Here is a 20675-nt window from a genome sequence, read left to right as displayed (position 1 = left end):
GTGGCATAATTTTTATATGGCATGAGCTTCAAAATATTTGAAGTTTTTGAAGGGGAGGGAAAGAAAAGCAGTGTCGAAGAGAGATTACAGAGCATAAAAAGACATCTCTTCTAGGGCTTTCAGTCAGTATAAGGGATGTAAATACAATTTGGCGGGGTGGGGGAGGGGTCTCTGTTAGAGAGGATTTCAGGTAACTGGTTTCAGTTAAAGAAAGAAACAGTTAAAGAAGAATTTGAGGACTCTGGGGAATTTGCTGATCCCAAACTCTGAATTTCAGTGGATACAGTAGAGAAGGGCTTGGGAGGGAGGAGAAATATGTTAGATTAGTGGATGTATTTAGTTGTTTAGGGGTTAAAGTCTGGCTGATGCTACATTACCTGGCTGGGATTTGGGGTTTCTGATGGTAACAATTTTAACTGAATGATAAGGGAACACGGATCAACTGTTTCCTTCTGCAGTTCTTCCCTTCTGTAGTGGAGTGGCAGGCAAGGATAAGGAAATACTTCCCCAGGAGCCAGCTCTGTCAGAGAGCTTGCATATACAAAACAAATGTAGGACTGTAGCACAATGGGAGAGGGAAGGCTCATATGGAGCATGAAGCTAGGAACCTTTTCCATCTTTGAAATCTGGCTCAGTATTAAGAAGAAGATTCATCTTTAGATAGTCCATATTCAAGTACTACTAATGCTTTTAATAAAAATATACCTTTTTTATTGTTTAGGTCACTTTTACAAAGAGAAAGTTTGGATTAATGAAGAAAGCCTATGAACTTAGTGTGCTCTGTGACTGTGAAATAGCACTCATCATTTTCAACAGCTCTAACAAACTGTTTCAATATGCTAGCACTGATATGGACAAAGTTCTTCTCAAGTATACAGAATATAATGAACCTCATGAAAGCAGAACCAACTCGGATATTGTTGAGGTAACATATCTAGTAATGCGTGAATTGCTAGTAATACGTGAATTGCAAGTAATACTGAAATATTTTAATAGCATTAACTGTCAGAATGACTTTTACATCTAAAGCATAAATTAGGTATATACGTGTCTTTTCTCTGAATCATTTCTTAGAAGAGTGATTGCTGTATGGCGACTCACTTGTGTTTTAAACATATCCTATTCATTCAGACAAAGTAAACTCTTGTTTTACCATGTATACCAGCATAATCTAGCATTTCATCTATGATTAGTTATTTTGTATGAGTTTTAAAATTAATATTGTAAGAGACTTATCATTTTTGAACAGTATGAAGTTACAGTTTTGATATATCTTAATCATTTCATTATGTCATTGACAACTCACAACTTCAAACACTTAAGAAAACAACAATCGTGTAAATAATATTTGCTTTGTTAATAGTGCTTTAGTTGGGGAAGAGGAGAAAGTCCTCATTTTCTTTATCTGCTGCCTATTTGATAGCTCTCATAGTTCTACCAACCTAATTAAGTTAAAAAGAAAAGGATTTATTATTAGAATGATCTTCTCAGAAATAGTGTTTTACAATAAAACCTTCAAAATGGAAACCAGTATACTTCCCCCTTTATATCTTCTCTGTTTCAAGATCTTCCGTGAGATAACTTTTCCATGTGTATTTCTAATCACATTTTAAATTAGCTTCATAGTTACTTTTGTCTCTTTTGTTTATATTTGGAGGTTTTATTTTATATTTATTCAGTGGAGGAGTTTTTTATTACTTGAAAGATGCATGTTTTGGCTTAGTTTTAATAGAAAAGTATTAAGTTAGGCATTTAACCATGTGAGGATTTTGTGGAACAACTGAAAAAGAACAAATGGAGTCCTAATCTAGATTGTATTTCTGATATTTGAAATTAAAGATAATTTAGCTTTTTTTGTTGTATAGGAATCTAATTTATTTGCCTCCACAAGTTATTATTGTTCCAAAAATGCATTTTAAATTTCCTCTATACTTCTTTGCCTTAACTGTCCCTCTTTGGGCAGTGATTGATACCATTACTACACACATGAAAACTATTACTTACATTTTAAAAACAACTTTTGTTACTTTTTAGCCATTTTTTCAAATGAGAAGTAAAAGTATAGCATAATTACAGCTGGGACTCATCTCTATTGCTTGACTTAGCCACAGTTTTATTTACGGGGCTTGCTGCTGTTTACCTCCCCGAATTGTATATGAAATTTTTTATTTTGCTTTTGTTGATAACTTTGATTAAACTAAATGGTTATATCTTTAGCTAAACCCCTTAATGCAGTTATATTTACGTCATTTATAAATTATATTATTTAGCATTTATGTTATATGTTATCATTTATTTATAACACTGTATAGTAGACCTTTCCCCTGTTATATGTCATGAATACATTTTGTATTGTGATTTTGTAAATTAGGGGATCATTCAGGTAAGCTTTGTTAAGAGACTTCGTAACTGGATTTCCTTGAAATGGAGAGTAAGCCTGTTGTGTTTAAGATAGCTTCTTAGGTTATAAATCTAAATGTCTCATCAAAAGTTACACTGCCTCAACTCAAACCAATGGAACTGACTTTGATAATGTCAGCAAATAAGTATTCTAGCTAATTTCGTTATAGAGGCAACCACCTCCTTAACCCTAACTACTCTGCTCTTTCATTGCAGTAGTTGTTATTCTTGGTCCCTGGAAGTTGAGGGTACTTCACAATGCCTAAAGCTTACTTCCCTAGAGAATACGGAGAATGCAGTCTGATTTAATCCTCATAGGATTTTCAAACTACCTCAATCTTCATCTCTGTTGTGGTCAGCAAAGTGTAAGAGAGCAGATCCCAAACATTTTTTTAAGCAGTCTCCTATATTACAGTCTGTTTCAATATGAAGGAAAACTTTTGCAGCTCAATTGTCAATTGGGATTTTGATGTTTTCTTTTTATTTGCATTTCCTCAAAATAAATTAAAATGAATCGTGTTAATAGTTCCTTGTGAAGTTCTAAATTATAGAAATACAGTAGATAGAAGACAGATTATTAGGGATTAATTTATTGTGGTAGGATAAATTACAAGGCTTAATTCGCACTTCTTATTAATGTCTTACTGAGTCCACTTTTATGAGAGTGGTTGGTAAACTTGTAAGATAGGCCTTTTTTCACATATAAAGAAGATGCAACCTACGTCATCACTAGTAGTGCAATTCACATATGAGTTCTTTTTGCCAGTGGTGTAATGGCTTAGGCCGATGCATCTATCTATACAGTTTGCTGTGGTCCAAATTAAGTTTACGGGATAACAGTAATGAAGTTACTTACATAGAGCTCCCTATGGGCCCTAGTTTTTACAAAGCGCTTTACAAGTATCTCGTTTAAGGATATTTTTGGAATACCATTTTTTCCTTTTTCACAGTTTCCTTTCAGGCAGTTGTATTAATGGGAAGCAGGCTTTTTGATGCCCATTTACTCATTTGACAAATATTTGAGGGGCTTCTATGTGCTTTGCAAGTTGATCTTATTTAGAGATTCCTAATTCAAGCCAGAAGATTATTCTTCCTACCCATATTTTTATAAACCATTGAGATATACTTTTACCAACAGAAGATTTTATGTATATTTATAAAAACTTTGAACAGGTTGGTGATAAGGTTCTGGACTCCTTAACCATCTCATGTGGTTGAAAACATCAGGAGAAAATAGAGGCATAAACAGTTATAAGTGATCTACTTTAGAGTGTTTTCTAAAGTACATGACCAATATACTTAAGAGTTTGTGTCATTATATGACCAACGATGACACAAACTCTGAAAACAACAGCTTTCGTAAGGCCTATAACCTGACTCCACATATTTCCATTTGCATGTATGTTAGTCTTGAAAATCAGCAGGATTTTACTTTCCCTATATTACTGAAATATGCTTTGACAAAGTCTTGAGTAGATTAACGTGGCGTCTTCATTGGATATATTCCTTTTCTATTGTATCCAGTATACAAGCCCTTTGAGGATGTACTGTGAAGATATGCTGTTAACCACACCTGTGTAGTCTGTAGTACAAGGATGCACATGTATTAGGTCTGGAGAGTTAAATATAGTGTGTTTTGTGGCAGTACTATAAAATTAATATAATATATTAAAAGTAGTTGATATTTGAGTATTGTTGATTATAAACAGGTAGACATGGTGCTCTTATTTTTCTGTTTCAGTTTTATTTGTAAACTTAAATCCATCTATCTTTGTTCTGTCTCATTTTATATTAATTATGCTTTTAAAGTAGTTCTTAAATTTAAAATTTTAATCAATTTTTAAAACTTTGGTTAGAGTTGATAAAATTTTAAAAATTATTTCTATGCAGCTTTAATTTTTTAATTTGTACTTACGTATTTTAAATTGCATTTAGGTATTTTAAATTAAGGTCTGCATTGTCTTGAGGATGTATATATCTCCTACATTAAGAAAGCTGAATATGTGAAAAAGCAAACTTATACATTAGTAAATTAAGAGATTGCCATTAGGGTGAGATTCATAAGAGACTTCATAACTCAATTTCTTTGAAATGAAGAATATTGCTGTGCTTAAAATACATCTGACTTTAAAATGTTTCTACCCTGCTTTTCAGTAGTATATTTCTTACAAAACCTGAGTTTTATAACTTTTATTTCCCATATTTCATTAGGTGACATTCCACAAAGAATGTTGTCAAAGACATACATTTTATCTTTTCAAGTTATTAAGCACTGATACAAAAATAGGTGACAGACTTTTGTTTGGTCCTATAAAATGTAGTAATTTAATTTAAATGTATGAAGAAAATGTTAAAACTCCTCAGTTTTCTTTTCAGTAAAATTAAGATTAAAAATTATAAACTATATTATATAATTTTACAGGAATATTAGATATGTCCTAGAGTATAGGAAACTACAGATGGAAATTACCAACACAAGCAGTTGCCATTGTTCATACACATGTGTATGTGTGTAATTAGAATTTATACTAAATAAAAGCCTAGAGCCAATAGAGGCTTTGGGATTCTGCGTCAAAAGAACAATTATACTAAAAGGCAACAAATGAGGATTTTAGCAGATGCTACCTAAAAAACACTTGAGATTACTTTTGTATCCATGTTTTTTCCTGTCATTTGGCATAAATATTGAAAATACTAAATATTTCTGCTTATAATTTTTTAAAAATAGCCATGACTGGGCAACATTCTGAAATCATTTGTGTGACAATTCAGATTATTGTGCTGTCATTTAAGGATGTAAATAAAAGGGTCATGGCCGTTTATCTCTCTTGTTAGTATCTTGTGCACTATTCCCAAAGAGAGGAGTTTTTCATCACAGGAATACTACAGTACTTAAAAAAAAATTCTTCTCACATGGTCTCATTTAATCTTCATACCCAAGGTAAGCTTTTTCAGAAGCAAAAATTGGGATGCACATTAAAATGAGTTGCCTAGAGTCATGTAGCAGTTTAGTGGCAGAACCAGGATGAGCACCCAGGTCTGTGACATTAACCTTTCCCCTTGCTCCCTAGTTTACTGCATCCAGTGGAGCTCTGGAATGTTTTACCATAAATAGATAAGATTTTATACATATACCAATAATGTATAATACATAGCAATCATGAATAAGTTTTTTTTCCACTAATGAACAGAAAATTAGTGAAGATAATAGCAGTAAGAGTAATAGATATTATTAAGCACTTAACATGGTCTAGTAGACTTTCTTTGAAGTATCTTATTGAATCCTTATTGTTGCCCTTATTTCACGTTGAGGCAATGGAGGCATTGATAAATTAAGTCAGATGTTGATAATTTGTATTCTGAAGAAAGAGAAAATCTGTTTATTTGAGTCTTAAAAATCCCTGCCTATTTTCAAGTTACAAAAGAATTTGGAAGTAACATCTAAAAGAAAGGAAGATAGGGAATCAGTATAAGATCCATCTATCAATTAGAAAGTAAAAGCAGATGGTAGTGAAAGTGATCATACTTGAGAGTACATTATTTAAAATCACTGGTCCTCAAAATGTGTAGTACCCTGACCAGCAGCATCAGCATCCCCAGAGACTTCCTAGGAATGCAAGTTCTTGGTCCCACCTTAGACCTACTGAATCTGCAGCTTTTGAGATGAAGCCTAAGCAGTCATGAATTAGTTTGAATTAACTTGCCTTAAAGTGCAGTTATAGACTAAAAATTTCAGGTTAACAGTTTCTTGGGAGTGGCTATCCAGCTTTTTAAACATTTTTATCCTCAAGAATATCCCCTGAAATAATTTCAAACAGTGAGCAAGCACAAACTGTAATTTTTAAAACCCTTTAAAAAGTAATTCAAACTATTATGCAGTATTGGTGTGCCCTGCCCCTAAGGAATACATTTCTAATGGGTTACATTTCAGTTCAGTTCTACATGGTTATAAGAGCTTGTGTGAGTGTAGTTTCTTTGAGGGGTGCTTCTTTGAGACGTGTGGTGGGGATGAGTCAGAGGTGGAATCTGGCTCCTCAGATGAACAGAAAAGAAAGTTAAATGACTTATCTGCTAAGATCATCTAGTGCTGACTGTACAAAAGTAGAAACATGATTATGCTTGGATTTTCTGACGGTATCATGATATTCTCAAAGAGGCTTTGTGAGCCAGTCGTCTTTTCTCCCCATGTTACAGATGAGGAATGGAACAGACAGGGAGTATTTAAGAGGCTTGCCTAATGTTTTACAGGGCTGCAGTGGAGCATCAGGGAAAGGGAAAAAATAGTGAGACATCTGAAGACAAGACAAAGCTTTCCTCCACCCCCAGTTCCTTGCTCTGCTCTTTTATTCCTAACAGAGCCTGAAGCAGCAGGATGATGATTCACAGGGTGAGGCACACAATCCTCATGGCTCTCCTCCGCTTGCCACATGTCACTGCACCATCACCTCACACAGCAGTTGCCATAGCTCTTGTAATTTCAATTTTACTAGTTTTATTTTGCTATGTATTTGAATATTATCTTACAATTATTGGTTTCTGTTTATGTGCTTTTTATAAGGGACTACGTGTCTCTTAAGTGTGATTTTTCTTGAGGTTCATATTTTTCTCCATTAGAGGTTGATATCATTGATAAACAAATGAAAGTTCATGTTGGGGGGGGGGAAGATGATAGATATCACCTGTATATATAACTCACCTTTCTGTAATACATTTCTTGTGATTCTTGATCAATACCTATCTATATGTTCTTTTTATGTCATATGTGTCAGGGATTGAATATTTTATTAATAGTACTTACTATCAGTTAAAGTGTTCCTTTTTCTCCAGAAGATATGTGATGCTTTGGTCAAATTTTTGACCAATGAGAAGAGGAGATAAAGAGGATCGAGAGAGTGGTCAGAGAACAGTTGCTCTAGAGGTGATCCTATCACCAGAGTTCTTTAAAGCAGCAGCCCCCAACCTTGTTGGCACCAGGGATGGGGATTGGGGGTGGGAGGAATGTGGACTGGGAGATAGTTTTGAGATGAAACTGTTCTACCTCAAATCATCAGGCATTTGATTCTCATAAGGAATGCACAACCTAGATCCCTTGCTCACGCAGTTCACAATAGGTTTCGTGCTCTTATGAGAATCTAATGCTACTGCTGATGTGATAGGAGGCAGAGCTCAGGCAGTAATGTTTACTCGCCCACCACTTACTTCCTGCTGTGCAGCCTGGTTCCTAACAGGGTCTGTGGCCCCGGGGGTTAGGGACCCTTGCTTTAAAGGATATGCTAAATGGAAAACAAAGATGCTGTAAGTCAGAGGGGCAGCTTATGTGGAAATTAGGAAATGAGACATAGCAGTTAGTGTATGAAGTTGAAATCAGCCAAGTGTCACTGTAGTATAGTGTGAAGAGTGGAATAACTAAGACCCGAGAAGTAAACCAGGTCCTCATGAACTATATAAGGCCCTTCACTTTATCCTGCAGGTTTGAATAGCCACTGAAAGAGCTGAATAAAATAGCTGCTTAGGGTTCTCCTTGCATTTCCCAAGCAGTAAGTTGTGTTGGAACTGTATGGTAATTTTTTGAAGGGAATTGAAGAAAAAGGAAGAGAAAAGAGGTAAAAATATTGAATGTAATAGTTCTACATTTTAAATTTATTGTAGTGATGTTTATCATACTGTGTACCAGGCATTTTGCTAAACACTGGGAATATAGTGGTAACTGGCCCTATTGCTGCCTTTTTCCTAATAAGATGATATGCTGGCTATTTTATTATCTTATGACAGAAGTCCTTTTGTTAGATACACTTCAATATCAATTTAAGACCCTTAGAATGCCAAGATTTTTATGTTTCTCATCAAATATTAATCATTAAGCATACAAATATTATAAGATAAGGTATTATACTGCTATTCGAGCCAGAAGCTCATTTAGGGCAGAAGATACTAGGTGCTTCCCGTGTTTCTCAATGTTCTGTGTCAGTCTGTAAAGTAAGATGTATATAGTCTAAATGATCTTTCAGTTCTCTTGTATATAGATGGCTAATGCAGACATACGGTTTTGTGAAACTTGGCACTTCAAACACGTAATTTAAAATTAAAGAGACAGCTGTATAGTTTTCATATTTATTTTGAAGTTATTTTTGTGGCTCTTCTCAGAGAGAGAGTAGGGCTCTAGATTCTACAGAAAGATATCTTCTTGCATAGATTAGTCATAACTCAACTTCTTAATTTACAATTATGCCATCAGTGCTGTACTGGTAAAAAAAAATCCAAATGATAGTATGAACTGTATTTTAGAAAATGAGCCATACCTTATAATTTTCTAAGTTTTTGTTTAGTTGGTTGATTTTCAAATTTCTAACGTTTTTCACTGATTGTGTATGCTAAGGATGTTTTTATAAAGAATATCATTGTATGTTTAGGTAATTTAAATGGGATTATGGTTTTTTCCTCAAATAATGTTTCCTATAGTTCTCATTTTAGTTCATTAGCTGTAAAACATGAGAAGATAAGCCTTCCATATTGATTTTAAAATGTCAGTGATTTTTAAAACTTGGTAAATAGGCACTACATGCTTAAGCCTTCTAGAATAAACCAAAACTTTATTATGCATGTTGGACTTTATCTCCTGTGATTCAGTGGGGAATATTTTTCTATCATGCTTTGTTTTTATATAAATTTTCTTTTCAAATAAGTGGTTTATTTTGTGGTAATTTCTGGGATTAAGTGTTATTTCCAGAATCTACCTCGAAAACCTTAAAAATGTTTATGCTCTGAAAAAAGAACGTAGAAATAGCAACTAGTATTTGTAGAGGAATTAAAGACATTAGCTTGCTTTTTTTCTGCCACCCATGTTCATATAGGATTATCCCATACTATTATATAATTAAAATACTTTTATTGTAATTTTCCACATTTATAAAGTTTTTAAAAATGGTTTGTTACTTTGGTCTATTAAAAACCTGTCAGTTATGTTCTGCAGGACAGTATAAAATAACATTTTAGATACTTTGTGAAAGTTATTTGATATTAGACTCTCAGATCCTACTTAATATGTCACTTATTAGTAAAGTAACTATCTGTATTTAGTATTCTAACTATCATATATTTGCTCTATTATTTGTTTATTGAATGATTAGTGTGCTGGGTTACTAAGCTCAATGTTTAATAGGGCAGAGAGAACAGCGTTAAATTTTTAAATCTTACTGAGTTTTGGTAATCAGTTAAAATAATATATGTGAAAGCATTTTGAAAACTATACCATAGTAGTTAGGTTGCTTCCAGATGCAGGTAACAGAAGACCTCACTGAAATTGGTCTTAAAAATAGGGGTATTGGCTGACAGAGTGAGACTCCGTCAAATAAATAAATAAATTAATTAATTAATTAATTTAAAAAAAAATAGGGGTATTGGTTATGTCATGTAACAAAAATTCCAGCAGCATGGTAGAGGTTAGGCTGTGTTCAAGGGGGCTCCAGGTCTCTGCCTTTGTCCATGCATCATTGTCTTCACACTGGCTTTTTCATGTTGATAAAATAGCAGTGGCCTCTCTAGGCCTTATATCTGAACACAGCATCATCTAAAGCAGCACTATATGATAGAATTCGTGATGATGGAAATGTTCCATATTTGTGCTGTCCAATATAGTAGGCATTAACTATGTGTGGTTATTGAGTGTGTAGTGCAACTGAAAAACCTGAGTTTTTAATCTTTTTAAATTTTAATTTAACCACATGTGGCTATTGGTTACTATATTCTTGAGCATCAATCTAAAGTATCAGAGATCAGTTGTGTCCCAGAATCCGCAGCAGATGTTCTAAAATTAATTCTAATTGTACTGTTTAAATCACTTGCCTCTCCATCTCCCACTCTGAAAACACTAAACACAGTGGTAGAGAAAGGATAGAATGTCCTGATTGGCTTATTCTAGCCAGATGTTACACCTGTGGAATTTACTACAAAACTGAAGTAATTCAGACAGTGTGGTGTTTACATAGGGATAGGCATGTAGTTCAATAGAACAGAATAGAGAGCTCAGAAATGTACCCACATATACATGGTTAATTAATTTTTGACAAAAGAGCCAAGGTAAACCAATGAGAAAAGGACAGTCTTTTCAATAAATGGTGCTGGAAAACCTGGATATCCATATAGGGAAAAATAAATAAATAAGCCTCAGTATTTACCTTACATCATATACAAAATGTTTAGGGGATAGAGGCTTTGCATAGGGGAGTAATCAAAGGTAAGGAGGAGACAAATTGAATATAGTTGATAGATGGTCTTGAATACCCAGCTGTGGTATTTAATATTTGTCCTATGGGCATTGGGCAGCCTTTAGAGGGGTGTTTAAAAGTTTTAAGTAGTCAGATAAATCATTGTTACAGAAATTAATCTGGCAGCAGATTAGCAGTATTTTAAAAGAAGTGTGTAGCTTTTAAAAATAAATTGAATTATCTCACCTATTACTTATGATAGGTTTTTAGCAATGTTGAGAATTATAGAAAGAGGAATGCAATTCCATTTGGTTTGCATAGAGAGGGGAGATTAAAGTGGGGGGTTAGGCCGTGTTCTAAGGAATATAATATATTGACACATCATGCTTTTTAAAAATTGATTTATAGAAAATTTGAGTGCATAATTTATAAAATATATATTATATGTTATTAGAGAGAGAGAGAATTGACCTAATAATGCTGTGAAAAGTGGTTTGTGTGTTATAAAACAGTTGAGAAACTCTGATCTGGTTCTCTACTTCATTTAAGTGATGAGGAAACTGCGTCCATAGAGAGCAAGAAAGACTGTAGATCTTTGAGGCAAAGACTTTGCTAAGGAACATTAGTATTTTTCACAGTGCTCAGTAAAGATTCAGCACACAGCTTAATAATGACCTATAAAATGGAACTAAAGGTAGTGTTGTGTACTTCAGCATTCACGTAATCATAAATGAAGAGTATTTATGATACTCAATTAAAACTTCATCAAATATTATAAAATCTAGTAGGGACAAAAATATAAAATATATTTAAGTGGAAGAAACACTCAATGTGTAGGACGTGATTCTTTTTACTCTGTAACACTGGAAATGATAACTTTATTTCCTTATCTCCCCATCCTCCACATCTAATATATATTACTTCCAACCTTTAGAGAAGTAAACATACTTAAAAAGATAAGTATAGGGACCTCTGCTCTATTGCAGTGTATGCAGTCTTGGATAATCTCGTAAACGGCAAAACCTATGCAGCTTTGTATTCTGCACATGAACATAAATGATAATTGGAGAGATAGCTTGAAATGCTCATAAGGCATCTTAGTGTAGCTAGTGGCCACTATGGTGGGTCCTGTAAATACACAAAGTTACTTGAATAGAAATGCTGACAACACTTTAATTAGGATGGACTAATGCATCTTAGGACAATATGATATGATTTCCAGTATGATAACTTCATGATCTTAGTATACATTCCCAGAGCTTTCAGTAACCTAATTCATCAGGTTAATACACTGTAGTAGTACTGTCACATTACCTTGTGTCTTTATATAAGTAATTGCTCCAGACATCCTTCACTATCATGTGAAATTGAATGCATATTTTAATTACTTATTGAAATATGGTAGACATACCTGAGATTAACTTTTTTTCTCTTCTTTTAAATGAGATGTAATTCGTATACCATAAAATTCACCAGTGTGAATTATGCAGTTCAGTGGTTCTTAGTACATTCCCAAGTTGGTGCAACCATGAACGCTATCTAATTCCAGAACATTTTTATTAACCCAAAAAGAAACCCAGTACCCATTAGCAGTCACTTGCCAACTCCTCCTTCCCCTACATCCTGGCAGCAACTAATTTACTTTCTGTGTCTATGGATTTACCTATTCTGGGAATTTGATATAGATGGAGTCATACAATATGTGGTCTTTTGTCCAGCTTTTTCGCTTAGCATAATGTTTTCAAGGTTCATCCGTATGGTAGCTGTATCAGTACTTCATTCTGTGACCAAATAGTATTCCATTTGCTACTATGAAGTTTGTGTACAAGTTTTGGTATGGGTATAAGTTTTCACTTCTCTTGGGTATCTAATTAGTAGTAGAATTTCTTGGATTGTGTAGTAAGTTGTATGTTTAACTTTTTGAGGAACTTCCAAACCCTGTCCTACATCTAAAAAAAAAAAAAAAAGAAAGCAAAAGCATCAACAAAAACCAATAACTTTATGGATATTATTAGAAAATGGTTGATTTGTTTTTAATTTTGATATTGTTGGGCTAGGTTATCTGGATCAACTCTTCTGCTGAAGACATCTAAAAACTAGATAAACTGTAAAAACAAAACAAAAAAACTTTTTTACATTATCAAAGAGCTCAAGGAATATGCCAGGCCAAAATTGAAGAGAAGGTAAGAACATAAAGGTAAAGAAATATTTAAAGCTCTGGCCACCCTGAATCATTTGCCCGTCTGGATAAAACAGTTTGTAAAACTGAGATTCGGGTTCTGATAGATTCAGAATCAAGGGGAAAATGATCACTTCTAGGTTTATGAGCCTAACAGATACCCCCCCAAACCCCTTTAAACTGGGGCTTTAAGAAAAGAGGAAATCCACTGCCTTCTCCTGCTCCCAAAGGATTGCAAGGAGAGATATTTAGTACTGAGCAGATAGGGGAAAGAAGAGAACAAGAAAAGAGTAAAAGAACATATCTGACAGATTGTAAACCAAGTTACCAGCATTGTGTGGAATCGTCGTCCCAAGTCATATAATACAAGACATTCAAGAAAACTAGTGCCCTGTTAGCTGGGGGAAGCAAATTTATATCCTTTTTGAAGAAAGTCACCTTATTCTGTGCATCAGAAATCTCTTTCAAACAACCTTTCACAACTGTTGGGCATCATACAAAGCATACAAGAAAACAAGGCACAGTAAGGAAAACACAGCAGGATACAGCAGAAAATAGCTCTTATATATTTCAGATGACATTGTTATATGTAGATTATAGAACAGTTTCACTTTCTGTGTTTTAAGAAATAAGCTTGAAAATACCTGTAGGAAACAGGAAGTTATAAAGGGATTGACATAGCAGAATTGAATGGAATACTTCAAGATGTGAAAAAATATAATAACCAAAACTAATGAATGCAGTAGACATGGTGGAAGTAGATTTTCCATAAACGCAGAGAATTTGTGAACTGAAGATAGAAGAAGTTATCTAGAATTCAATGCAAATATTAAAAGGTAGAAAATATCAAGAAAGGTTTAAAGAAAAGGAGGATCATGTTTAGAAGTTCTAGCCTATGCTTGATTGGTATTCTAGGAAAAGGAAACAGAGAATCGGGTAGAGGCAATATTTGATGAGATAATGACACAGTTTTCTAGGATTGATGAAAGCCCACCATCCTTAGATTTAAGAAATTCAAATCCCGTGTAGAGTAAATGTAAAATAAATAAATAAATATATATATATATAGTGAAACTGCAGAAAACAAAGACAGTTAAGATAGTTAAGAGACTATCCTCAAAGGAGTGCTATTTCCAAGTAACAAATGAAATCTGGAGTCAATGAAATGATATCCTAAGTGTACTGTTTAGGAAGGGAGTAGAGTGCAACCTAGAGTTCTGTATCCAGAGAAAATTTCAAGAGGGAAGGCATAACACCTGTGTATCAGTGTTACAATCAACCAAGTCAGGTTGCCATGGTAAGAAAGCAGTCTTCATGGAATGACCAGATGACCTCTAATGATCTGCGTCTAGTTTATCAGTAAATGTCAGCATCTAGTAGGGTGCTTTCAATGAATTTTGTTGAATGAAAGAAACAGGCAAATTAAGGTATTTATTCAGTAAACAAAAAGGGATAGTGAAGAACCAAGCTCCAGGACTTTTGAAGATAGACTTTCTTGTCTTTGCGGTGCACTGAGAATCAGCTCTGTCTTAGTATACGTTTATGTGTGGAGATCTAAACAGAGTTACATTCTTTCTGGTGACAAGCTGAGACTACCTGGCTGCTCAGTATCCAGCTCCTGGGAGACAGTCCCTCAAAACTGTTGGAATTAGGGGGCGGGGCAGGTAGGGAATCTTACTACCATTTGTTGGGATTTTTACCATCAGACCTAGGAGTATCTTAGAACTGGGTAAGATCTTAGAATTCAGAGAAGCCATGGCCTGAACACCACACACTTCTCACTGAGGAAGATAAGGATAATAAGATCACGTAGGAACTGGAGAGGAATATGAAGACAGTGCCTACAACCACCACATACACAGTGAACATTATCTCTTCTCAGGGGTTGAAGTTGTTCCTAATTACAGCTCTCTTATCTGTTCTCCCTTTGATTTGCTGACTGATGGGTGCAGTCCATTTAACAAATGAGCATAGCGTATTGGAAAGAGCACTAGACTTAGATTCTAATCCCAGTTCTGTCACTTAACAGCTATATGTTGAGGTGAGGTAGGGGAAGAGTACTTGGATCTCTGGATTGCTTTTAACTTTAATATTCTCCTCTATAAGGGTAGGAGATGAACTAGAGGATCACAAAAGTACCATTTAGTTTTCTGTTCAGTGATGATTTTAACATACTTTTTTGAGCATATATAATCTCAGAAGCCTATGCCACAAAACTTTGATTCATTGGACAGATTTCAAGAAAAATATAATTTAACAAATGTAATGAAGAAAAAATAGAAAAATTGAATAATCTTGTCAAGTTTTCCACAAAACTGCAAGTCCAGATGGCTTCATAAGCAAATACTAGCAAATTTTTAAGAAGGAAATAATTCCAGTATTTCACAAACCCTTCCAAAGAATAGTAAAAACAAAGAGCTTTCCTTTCCTCATTATCTAAAGTTAGCCTAACCTTGATAGCAAAACCAACTAGGAGAGTTGCAAAGATAATAATCAGAAGCCAGTCTCACTGAACATAAATGTGAAAGTCTTTAGCAGAATGTTAGTCGTCTACTTTGTGTTCATATCTCTTTTATGGGAGACTTTTTTTTTTTTTTTTTGGAGACAGAGTTTTGCTCGTTGCCCAGGCTGGAGTGCAATGGCGTGATCTCGGCTCTCCCCGACCTCCGCCTGGGAGACATTTTTATTTTCAGAATGACCCGTTTTCTCTACTGTTTGGGCATAAAACTAGACTCTGTATTAGCCTTCCCTGTGGTTAGGAGTGGCCATGTGACTGACCTCTGGCCAAGGAGATGTGAGTGAAAATGATGCAGGCTGCTTCCGGGCATGACCAGTAAGATACTTCCTACATAATCTTCATACTCTTTCTTCCCTGTTGGGCATACCATGTGCTAAGAATGGGAACCCTGTGGTGCTATATGTGGAACCATAAGATAAATGTCTTTGGACTCTGACACAGGGGCTCTCACACAGGGCTCACTGAGAATAAGAAACATCCTTCTTGGGCTTTGTATGAATGAGATAAACTTTCATTGTGTTAAGCCACTGAGATTTATGGATTTATCAAAGCATCCAGCATTACTTATACAGAGATTAAATCCAGTAATATGTAGAGGAGATAATATATTATGACTAAGTTGAATGTATCCTAGGAATATAGAGTTATACCATATTCATGGATCAGAAGTCTCAAATTATATATATCTTTGCCACATAAGATAATCTCTGTAGAGTTGATGAAATATCAATCAGACTCCCAAGAAATTCTTTTTGAAAGAATTTCAACAACTGATTCTAAAGTTCACAGAGAAAATAGAACAGAAGACACTGAGGAAGAACAAGGTGAGAGGGTTTGCACTACAATATATTGAGACTAATTTTAAAGCTATAAGAATGAACATACAGTGGCAGTGGCACAAATAACTAATGCCAAACATACCAATGGAATAATAGCTCAGAAACAGAACCATGCATATATTGATACTTAATATATGATAGAGGTGGCAGAACAAACTCCTTAAGCAGTGGTGTAGGGACAATTGGATATCCATATGGAAAACTCATGAAATTGGACTTACGTCAGATTTTATACAAAATTACCTCCAGGATGCTTATAGACCTAAGGCAAAATTGTAAAGCTATTTACAGGATGATATAGGAGAATATCCTCATGATTTTGGAAAGGATTTCTTATATAAGACATAAAAATCACTATCATATGGATAACTGGAAAGGAAAAAAACTGATAAATTTGACTCTGTTTAAGAACTCTTCATCCAAAGATGAGCGTTTTTTGTTTTTCTTTTAATGCCACATAATGGGAAAATATTTTTACAATGTATAAAATTAGCCAAGGGCTTACATTGACTACTTATAAAATAGTTACTATAAAAATAAATAAAGGAACTACTATAAAACAATTATCAAAAGGCAGTAGAAAACTTAGCAAAGTACTTGAATGAACAGGTGCCTCGCAAAAGAGAACATCCACATGGCCAATAGATACGAAATGTGCTTGACTTCATTAGTGGTTGGTATTGCAAATTAAATCCCACAGGTAGGAATGTACATTAATACAATTACTTTAAAAGACAGTTTGACATCATCTAGTATAGCCGAAGATCCACATATTTTATGAACTAATACTTCTGTTTCTAAGAATACATACTCAAGAGAAATGTGTGCACATTATGCGGTAGACTGTCTACAGAAATGTCCACAGCAGCATTTTTATAGATTCAAAAGATTGAAGCTTCTCCAATGTCTGTCTGCTGTAGAATGGATACAAGTTTTTTTTTTCCCAAGCCATGTAATACAATATTTAGTGAAAATGAACCAGCTATAACTCTACGTAACTCTATGGAGGAATCTCATAAACAGTATTAATGAAATAGGCAAGACTGAATAGTATACTGTGTGTGGTTCCATTTACATGTGTGTGGTACCATTTACATATCATTCACAAATAGGCATAGCTAAATTATATTTTTAGGGATATGTATATATGTGGTAAACCTATAAAGAAAATCCAGATAATTGTCATCACAGAGTTAGGATGATATTATCTGTAAAGGTGGGAGGAGAGGGTTATGTGATGAAGGGAGATAGGGACGGTTCTGGCCTTGGTCTATTTTTTTGACCTGATTGAAATGACTTATGTTCACTTTATAATTATTTGTTGAATTTTATATAAACTTGTACATACCTTTCCTATTTCACAATTTTTAAAAATTGTTTTTATGTGTTGTCAGAGTAGCTAGAAAGAATAGGTAGTATATGTTTCAAAATTGGAAATAATTATTTACAATAAGGAAAGAGAACTTTTTTCATTTTTAAAATATTCTTGAAATTTAAAAAATTTCTTGAAACTTGAGACATGATTTCTTTTTTCCTTTTTTTTTCTTGAGACAGAGTCTTGCTCTGTCACCCAGACTGGAGTGCAGTGGCACGATCTCGGCTCACTGCAACCTCCACCTCCTGGGGTTCAAGCGATTCTCCTGCCTCATCCTCCTGAGTACCTGGGATTACAGGTGTCTGCCACTATGCCTGGCTAATTTTTTTGTATTTTGAGTAGAGACAGGATTTCACCATGTTGGCCACGCTGGTTTCAAACTCCCAACCTAAAGTGATCTTCCCGTCTCGGCCTCCCAAAGTGCTAGGATTACAGGCATGAGCCACCGTGCCCGGCCCAAGCCATGATTTTTTTATTTTACAAGCACTTGCTTATACTTGTGCTAGATTTACTGACTACTCAGCCAGTATTTATGGAGCATTTACTGCTCAGCTGTGTCACAGCAATGAGGTTTAAGGTGGGTGGTCAAATGTTTTGTGGGTTTATTTAATCGACTTAAATCCGTTAACTCCTCATTCATTTAAAAACCATGCATTTATACTTTTTGAGTACTTTCAATTCCATAGTTTCACTTGTAAGTGCTATGATTCTATTAGTTTGGAATGGAATTTGGCAATTATAAAGTTGACCATATGTTAATTTTTTTTCAGTTCTTGGTAGGCAGGAGTTAAAAGTGCAGGCACAGGCTCTAGCAAATACTCCAGCAGTATAGGCTCTTCTATCCAAAATTTAGTGGCATATGTCAAGATTCCAGAAAATGCCAGTGCCTTGGGATATTTGTAAGTTCTTATTTAAGAGCCTATATGCTTTAAATATTTATTTAAACATATTTGGGAAGATAATCCTGATTTATTTACTCTGTAAACAGATGGCAAAGATCATAGTAGTATGCATATGTGCACACACACATATATATGTGCACACATTATATATGTTTCTATAAATACACACACACACACACACACACCCGGAAATGGACTGCACTTTTAACTCCTGCCTACCAGGAACTGAAAAAACTTTTAACATATACTCAACTTTTAATTGTCAAATTCCATTCCAAACAAATAGAATCACATATATATATTTAAAATTTTAGACACGCTTATTTTCCATGCAAGTTTTTATATATATAAAACTTTTTGTATTTTATATATAAAAGTTTGTATTTAACTATTTTATACATATAACGTTTCCATGGAAAATGTGGCTGAAATTTTAAATATATAATTTCTTGCTGAGTATTTAACATGAAAGAGCATAAGCTAAAAGAAACCCATTTTAAATGAGTTGCCCTGCCTAATTAGTAATTCATTTTGAAATAAATTTTTGTAAGTTTATTATGTAAAAGAAAACAACATACTTAGAAAAAAGTCTAAACAGTATTGTTTTGTCTTCTCAAGTCTCTTTTTTCTTTCTCTTTTCAACTCTTCCCTTAATCCTTTCCATCTCTTGTTACACCAAGAGGCTTAGTATATAAACCAGAAAATGAGAGGCAGATGTACAGGGTCAGCCAAGTGGTAGCGTATACCCAGAATTCTGTAAATGTTTCCTTGAATTTGAAAGGGAAGGTTGCTAGTACTCTATAAGTAGAATGACAGGACATATGACTTAAAAGATTTTTGTTGGGTAGATACCATTATTTCAATCAGTTATCTTTGACCAACAGCAGTAATTAATCATCACTTCTAGGTTTGAGACTCTTTATGAATTCTAGGTTGTGGAGGTACTAGCCAGACTTATTTTGAGAAATATGTGAGTTGGATAAAGAGACTAATAGTGTGTTACCTAAAGGATCACTGACAGTTTTCTTCCTTGTGCTTCTTTGATTATAAGGGATAGAAATCCATTTAAAGTGGCTCCAATTAAAGAAAGAATTTATTGAAAGGATTTAGACAGAAAGCACTCAAAGGCAGGAGGCAGGAGTATCTGGCTTCCTGAAGGCCTGACACCAGGAACTCCATATTAAAGGCTCCATGGTCTCTCATCTCTGTCACCAAGGCTGGTTTGCAAGATAACTCTCCTTGCAGGCACAACTGATAATCTTCATGTAAAAATAAATTGATTTAAAACAGGTGAGAAATTCAGAATGGTATTGAGGGGAACTGTATTGGTAACAGTTTTTGGAACAGATAGAATGGAGAGAGAGAAAAGTGGAAAAAAGAAGAGTCTAGACATAAGATAGTGCAGGCTTGAGTGAGTGGGGACAGTAGAAAGGGAAATAATATACAAAATTCGGTATTCCATGTGAATGTAGAGAGAGAATAAAGGGAATAAAGTCGACTAGGTTGGTAAGTCCAAAGGAGAGACCTGTTTAATAAAAGCTAATGAATTCTATCTTGGCTAAGTTGAAATAGAAATGTTAGTAAAATATCCAAATGAAAGTGTGCAACAGGTAGTTGGGATTATAAGTCTTCCAAGTTGCAGATTAGATTTGAACGAAGGCATAAACATTCCTGTCGTAAAATTATAAAATGAACATATTAGAGATTTTATTTGATTCATTAATGAATGAGGGAACAATAAGATCATAAACAGAGGAGAACTCAAAATATAACACATGTATAGTTAAAGAATGCAGGAGCAAATTTATAAATAGAAACAAAAGTGGTCAGTATCCACAGGGTGACAATCAGTGGTATTTCATAGGAAACAATTTCTGCAAATGAGAATTATTTGCAGCTACTACAAGTTTTCTGTAAGTTAACTAATGTCCATCTCTGTAGTGTTGTAAAATAGCCTCATCAAAGAAACAGACGTGGATGTAACTAACCTAAATGGAGGTTTTAACCAGGGCACTCACTAAATTTCAGGCCTTCACTGTTTTTCCTTAAATTGGTATGGAAATTTTAAACTCAAGAGCCTTCCTACTCTTTGGAGTGTTTGGTCAGCAGTAGATAGAAAGAAAAACAAGCAATGGAGAGAGGATTCCCTATTTAATAAATGGTGTTGAGAAAACTAGCTCGCCATATGCAGAAAGCTGAAACTGGATCCCTTCCTTACACCTTAAACAAAAATTAACTCATGATGGATTAAAGACTTA

At 34.4% G+C, this 20675-nt stretch overlaps 1 protein-coding gene across 6 annotated transcripts in view; it reads left to right on the top strand.

Annotated features, from left to right (window-relative positions):
- The window catches only part of MEF2A (myocyte enhancer factor 2A), a 161552-nt gene that overhangs the window by 84055 nt on the left and 56822 nt on the right, over positions 1-20675 (top strand). For all 6 annotated transcript variants that reach the window (XM_023220884.3, XM_023220885.3, XM_023220881.3 and 3 more), the window contains exon 4: positions 722-925. In XM_023220884.3, the coding sequence (XP_023076652.1) occupies positions 722-925 (204 nt within the window). The remainder of the gene's footprint in view (positions 1-721; positions 926-20675) is intronic.

The sequence above is a fragment of the Piliocolobus tephrosceles genome, chromosome 6 (genome assembly GCF_002776525.5).
Source record: "Piliocolobus tephrosceles isolate RC106 chromosome 6, ASM277652v3, whole genome shotgun sequence".
NCBI classification, from domain to species: Eukaryota; Metazoa; Chordata; class Mammalia; order Primates; family Cercopithecidae; genus Piliocolobus; species Piliocolobus tephrosceles.
Note: the sequence above shows the minus strand (reverse complement) of the source record. Positions and strands in the feature narration are given on the sequence as shown.